Genomic DNA, 5,686 nt, shown 5'->3' with positions numbered 1-5,686 from the left:
AGATGATTAAATTCAAAGCAGCAAAACATACGGAAATGATCCAGGGTTTCTGTGGATCATTTAAAATAATTACAATCCATTATTTTTGGGGGAATTTTTTTTTCATTTCATTTTTTCATTAATTTCATATTCACATTTATGGGATTTCGGTGTAACAATCAACATGTATCGAATCGAACCGAAAACCGTAACCAGAAACCGTGAATCGAACCGAACCGTGGATTTTGTGAATCGTTCCACCCCTAATATATATATATGTATGTATATATATATGCCCCCAATTAGAGCCTGATTAATCTACATTGAGCCTGGTTCTCCATGAGGTTTCTTTCAGTTAAAAGGGAATTTTTCCTCTCCACTGTCGCTATAAGCATGCTTGGTGTGAGGGATTGCTGAAGAGTCAATACGTCGATGCAATCAGCTGGTTTTCCTTAGACAGAAAACTTGAACCAATTTGACCATCTGATGGTTGACTTATGTCTGTAAAATGCCTTGAAATGATATGTTTTATTATTTGATGCTATATAAAATGAAACATCAATCCACCCCCACCCCCCACAACATGATAAAGGAGAGAAAATGGTTGTTTAATTAAAGGGATTTATCATCTAAACCCCTTCAGATGACCCTCATCTGAAGGGGTTTAGATGATAAATTCTAACTACAGATTTCAGATACATTACATGCAATAAAACACATCAAATTTAAAAACAAAAACAAAGCTTATAGCGACAGTGGAGAGGAAAAATTCCCTTTTAACTGAAAGAAACCTCATGGAGAACCAGGCTCAATGTAGATTAATCAGGCTCTAATTGGGGGCATATATATATATACATACATATATATATATTAGGGGTGGAACGATTCACAAAATCCACGGTTCGGTTCGATTCACGGTTTCTGGTTACGGTTTTCTAATCCCAGCAGGTTTAGGAAACCTGGCCATCTGTATTTATTCTGCTCTGATTAGATTCTTCTCTTCCTTCTGACCTCTTCCTTTTTTTATATTCTTGATAAATGTTACCTAATAACGGTTAAAATTTGATTTTATCAGTAATGCTTTAGTTGGGAAGCTTCTAGTTTTAAAGCTCTACAAACATCAGTCCCGATTTACTTTGACATGATCCGATATGTGGGTGTTTTTGACTTCTTTGCAGTAATTTTTATCAGCTTAGATCAAGGCGTTGTCCTTTTGAATCAATGTTTATTCTGTAGCAATAAGGCTGTTTCTCCACTGTTAATCCTTTATAGGGCCCTCAGTGAAATACTTTGAAACTCAAAATTTCAAGCCAATAGTGTTAATGGAATCCAGGACAAGAGCTTATACTGCAAAAATGATCTACAAATAAGTAAAAATGTCCCAAATTAAGTGTATTTATCATTAATTTGAGTAGGTTGATAAGATAATTTGCCAAAGGAATACGATTTTTACTCTTAAAATAAGAAAATTACTTGAAATAAGACAAAGCATTTTATTCACTTATTTTAAATGTAAAATGTCTCTTGTTCTATTATCAAAGTGTCTCACTTTCCCCCTAAACTGTTTAGATTCTTCTCTTCCGTCTGACCTCTTCCTTTTTTTTTATATATTCTTGATAAATGTTACCTAAAAACGATTAAAATTTGATTTAAATTACATAAAAAAAGTTTAAAAAAAAGAACTGGTACTGATGGTTTTAGCGATGCTACGTCATTCTAGACTTATTTTACTATAAAACAGAATAGCAAAAATAAAAACAACAAAACTTTATTTTGTTTGAGTTCAAAGCATTATATTTAGAAAACACCACATTCATTAAGTGAAAAATCTTTCCAGACTGCTGATAAAGTGTTATAATAAAGGGAGTTTTTCCTCTCTACTGTCGCTACAGGCATGCTTAGTGTGAGGGATTGCATCCGAGTCAATGAGTCGATGCAATCAACTAGCTTTCTTTAAATAGAAAACTTTGAATCAATTTGACTGGATAATCTGGTGCCTTGAGAAGACATTTGTTGTGAATTGGCGCTATAGAAATAAACTGAATTGAATTCTAATAACCAAGTATTACCCGTGCAAAGTCCTTGAACACAGGTGCCAGGTGGAGGACCAGGAGGTAATGCACAAAGGCTGTTCCATAGTCCTGGTTGAGCAGACACTGCTGAGCGCTTTCCAGGGAGCTGGACACCAGCTGCTCTCTGCCAGGGTCCCCTCTCCGCCTCCTCCGGGCCCTCCTCCCATGCTTGGGCTTTGCGTTGGTATTTGGCATCCCTACCAGAAGAACAAAACTAATGATATAACATTTCAACTCATGGAACCTGCTACATTCATACATAATAGTGACAACAATGTTTATTATAATAACAATAAAGCACCAACATGTTTATTTCATTTTCTTGTTTTAACTGACTATATATAAACTGATCTTTTGAGCACTGATCTGTTATAATGGTTCATTCAGTTTCAGTTCAGGTTGCAAAGGGAATTTAATACTATGAAATCTCATATACAAACTCCTTTCATTAATATCATGGCACTTCCGGTTGTTTTTTTCTAGTATTCTGGTTCTAGAAACACTTACTGTGAGCAGAGTTTGGCTCCAGGCTGCTGTGTCTGAGAAACCTGCAGCCAGAAGCAGTTGATGTATTGATGCTAGCAGCAACCAAACCCCAGCATGGCGTCCATCAGCAGTTAGCCTCACTGGGAACCAAAACAGCCCCGAAAACCAGCAGATATGAAGCCGCTGCCTCGGTTCTCACTGCGGCATCTCACTTCCCGGTTGCGAATACGGGAGAGGTTTGATAAAAACCGGGCTGGTTCTATTTGTAATGAATCACATTCACGTATATCCAGCTGAGCGGCGACGCTGTCCGCGGTAAAAGTAGCACGGAAGGAAGCATGTCCCAGAGTTAAACGTTCCGCGCGCTCACTGGCAGATACGGGGATTTACTTTGAAGCTGAATATAGTCGCTACTAAAAGTGTATTTTTCTAAAGAAACGTTTAATTTCTATCCGTGGATAAATTATTAAATATACCGTAGCTATGAAAAACTCTTGGTGTATCTGTTTGTCTAACCTTCAGTTGGAAAGAATCAAAGAGTTCAACTGATCAAGATGGTTACCTTTTTTCCCCCATGCATTTACATTGTTAATAACACAGAAATTATGATTATAGAGACACCTTTGAAACATGTATTTAAACCCGAGTATAATTAAAAATATAAAAATAAATGCATATGAAACATGAAATATACCGGTTAAATATCCCAGCTGCAGAAGTGAAAAACTTTTCTACCAGTTTTAGTTCTGGTTAGCCAATTGGAGAGCAGTTATACTGTTAAATTATTTGTTGGTTTAAATATTAGATATCCAAGGTTAATCTGAAAAAACACTACTAAGTTTTGTAGCCTAAAAAATGCAAAGCCTAAGTGTGCTTGATTTAATCCCTTTCTTCGTTTTTTACTATGACAATTAAACCTAAACTGGAAGTTTAATCAAATAAAGTCAAACTACTTGACTCTCCTGGTCAACATTAAGGTGTGTATTTCTAACCTGTGCTTTGAGTGACTAAATGAAAGAATATGGTGCTTAATTAGAGCCATAAAACTTATGGTTTTGAAACTGAAATATCAACTTAACTGAAAGAAGCTGAAATAATTTTTTAAAACTGGAAAAAAAAATAGATTAAAAAACAATTAAAATCGTCAAAACCATAAAGTTATCCACTGAAAATTTGTATCATGTGCTGACTTAAACAGCTTAGATCAGTGAAGCAGTATATTATTCAAAAACGGTCCCATTAATATAGAATATCAACTGTGTTTTAAATATGTTTTTATTTCCCACATTGCCTGAATGCAGCAGCAGGGAATAAGTTGCCACTCTTTATCCCACATTTTAATATGGAGGGGACAGAAGTAAAAAAAAAAAAAAATATGAAAACTATTTCTAAGCCTTTGTTGCCTGTTTCAAATCTTTTATTTTCAGTTTCTAAATAATGCAGTTTGAAATGAGTGTTTTCTGTTTAAAATGCTTTTGAATAAACTTTATGTACCCAATTTAGCTCCATAATATGGAGCTAAAGGAATGACAAAAAACAAAAACCTGAAACACTGAATGGTCAGGAGACGTACCGAAGGTGTTGTGTGATTGCACTATCACGGACTTAGAGAGACTCTTTGAAAGAAGCCACGCATCATTTATCAATCCGCCAGCAAGGCGCCGTACCTGAGGGCGGAGTTTACTATTATTTTAAAATAAGTCAAACTGAGTAGATGCCCACGTCGATCACGTGATTCATATAAACAGTCATTCTGTACACACGCGCACAAACACACAACGATTTTATCTGAGGTAAGTTAAGATTCAGATTAATTTTCCAGTACCTGTTCTTAAATGTTGATATACATTTCTTAGATTCAGTTTTGTCCCTATGATCACATTTACTTCAAAACATTTCAGATAAAAGAAAAAAAAAAAAACATTAATATTAGTTAAATGTAATATTCAGTATTCGTGTCAGTAAAATCATATATTTATTATTATTAACGGTAAAAACAAAATAAATGAAATAAATTTAATAACATTTGGAGTTTGCTGACCAATCTTTTCTACATGATAATGGTGCCAGTGTGGCTCTAAAAAAACGTTTTAGTAGCTTAACTCCTCCCTCGCTAATCCCCGACTCAACCACCGGCTGGCCGTGAAGAGGCGCGCCTCTTAACTTTTCTCCTCTCTCAGATGTCAGTAGACTTTCTTAATCTGTCACTTTAGGTGGAGGTCCTTTAATGGAAAAAGGGAAAAGTGGACACCGCTCCTGTTCTATTGGGGAGTTTTATTAACTCTTGTCTGATTAATTCGTGACTGAAAAAGCGCCTCTTTTCTCCTCTTTTTGACCCGATAGCTGCAGGAGGATTAATGTGACAGCGGTGGAGAGGAGCACCACCCATGCAGCCGCGTCAGGAGCTACAATGCTAACAAATGTTAGCTTCTGCTGCTACCTGTGGGAACTATGGTCCATCATTCTGAGCTGAAAGCTCCGGCCCACAGAGCGGCGGTGTGAGTGGAACTGTCTCTGGTGTCGCTCCCACGGCGTGGAAGCAGCTTTCGGTCGGTTTCCCTTCCCGTGTGGCGTGGACGCCCAGCCGTGTCCCAGCAATGGGGCTCCAGGCGCTGGAGTTCAGTGAGTGCTATCTGGACAGCCCCAACTTCAGGGAGAAGATCAAGGCTCAGGAAGCAGAGCTGGACAAAACCAACAGGTTCATCAAAGAGCTCTACAAGGACGGAAAGAACCTCATCAATGCCACCAAACGTAGGTCTACAGTCACGCTTTAGTTGGGAAGCTTCTAGTTTTAAAGCTCTACAAACATCAGTCCCGATTTACTTTGACATGATCCAGTATGTGGGCGTTTTTGGACATCTTTGCGCTCATTTTGATCAGATTAGATCAAGGCGTTGTCCTTTTGAGTCAATATTTATTCTGTAGCAATAAGACTGTTTGTCCACCGTTAATACTTTATAAGAAATAAATACTTTGAAAATCAAAAATTCAAACGACAAGAGCTTACTTTGCAAAAATGATCTAGAAATAAGTAAAAATATCCCAAATTAAGTGTATTTATCATTAATTTGAGTAGGTTGATAAGATGATTATGCCAAAAGAATAAGATTTTCACTCTAAAATGAGACAGTTACTTGAAATAAGAAAAA

General features: G+C 36.7%; 2 protein-coding genes across 4 annotated transcripts in view; one reads left to right on the top strand and one right to left on the bottom strand.

Annotated features, from left to right (window-relative positions):
• prmt9 (protein arginine methyltransferase 9) overlaps window positions 1-3,011 on the bottom strand; it is a 14,489-nt gene extending 11,478 nt beyond the window's left edge. The window contains exons 1-2 of one of the 2 annotated variants that reach the window (XM_015402256.1): window positions 2,555-3,011; window positions 2,049-2,248 (exon numbers count right to left, since the gene is read on the bottom strand). In XM_015402256.1, coding sequence (XP_015257742.1) covers window positions 2,049-2,246 — 198 coding nt within the window. In that variant the 5' untranslated portion in view covers window positions 2,247-2,248; window positions 2,555-3,011. The remainder of the gene's footprint in view (window positions 1-2,048; window positions 2,249-2,554) is intronic. The other variant, XM_015402255.1, reaches the window with a different exon arrangement.
• A 1,696-nt stretch (window positions 3,012-4,707) lies between these two features.
• The window catches only part of arhgap10 (Rho GTPase activating protein 10), a 63,961-nt gene continuing 62,982 nt past the window's right edge, over window positions 4,708-5,686 (top strand). The window contains exon 1 of one of the 2 annotated variants that reach the window (XM_015402258.1): window positions 4,708-5,288. In XM_015402258.1, coding sequence (XP_015257744.1) covers window positions 5,135-5,288 — 154 coding nt within the window. In that variant the 5' untranslated portion in view covers window positions 4,708-5,134. The remainder of the gene's footprint in view (window positions 5,289-5,686) is intronic. The other variant, XM_015402259.1, reaches the window with a different exon arrangement.

This window comes from Cyprinodon variegatus, unplaced genomic scaffold (genome assembly GCF_000732505.1).
Source record: "Cyprinodon variegatus isolate N-32 unplaced genomic scaffold, C_variegatus-1.0 Scaffold1326, whole genome shotgun sequence".
NCBI classification, from domain to species: domain Eukaryota; kingdom Metazoa; phylum Chordata; class Actinopteri; order Cyprinodontiformes; family Cyprinodontidae; genus Cyprinodon; species Cyprinodon variegatus.
The sequence above is the reverse complement of the archived record's forward strand: the minus strand, read 5'-3'. Positions and strand labels throughout refer to the sequence as shown.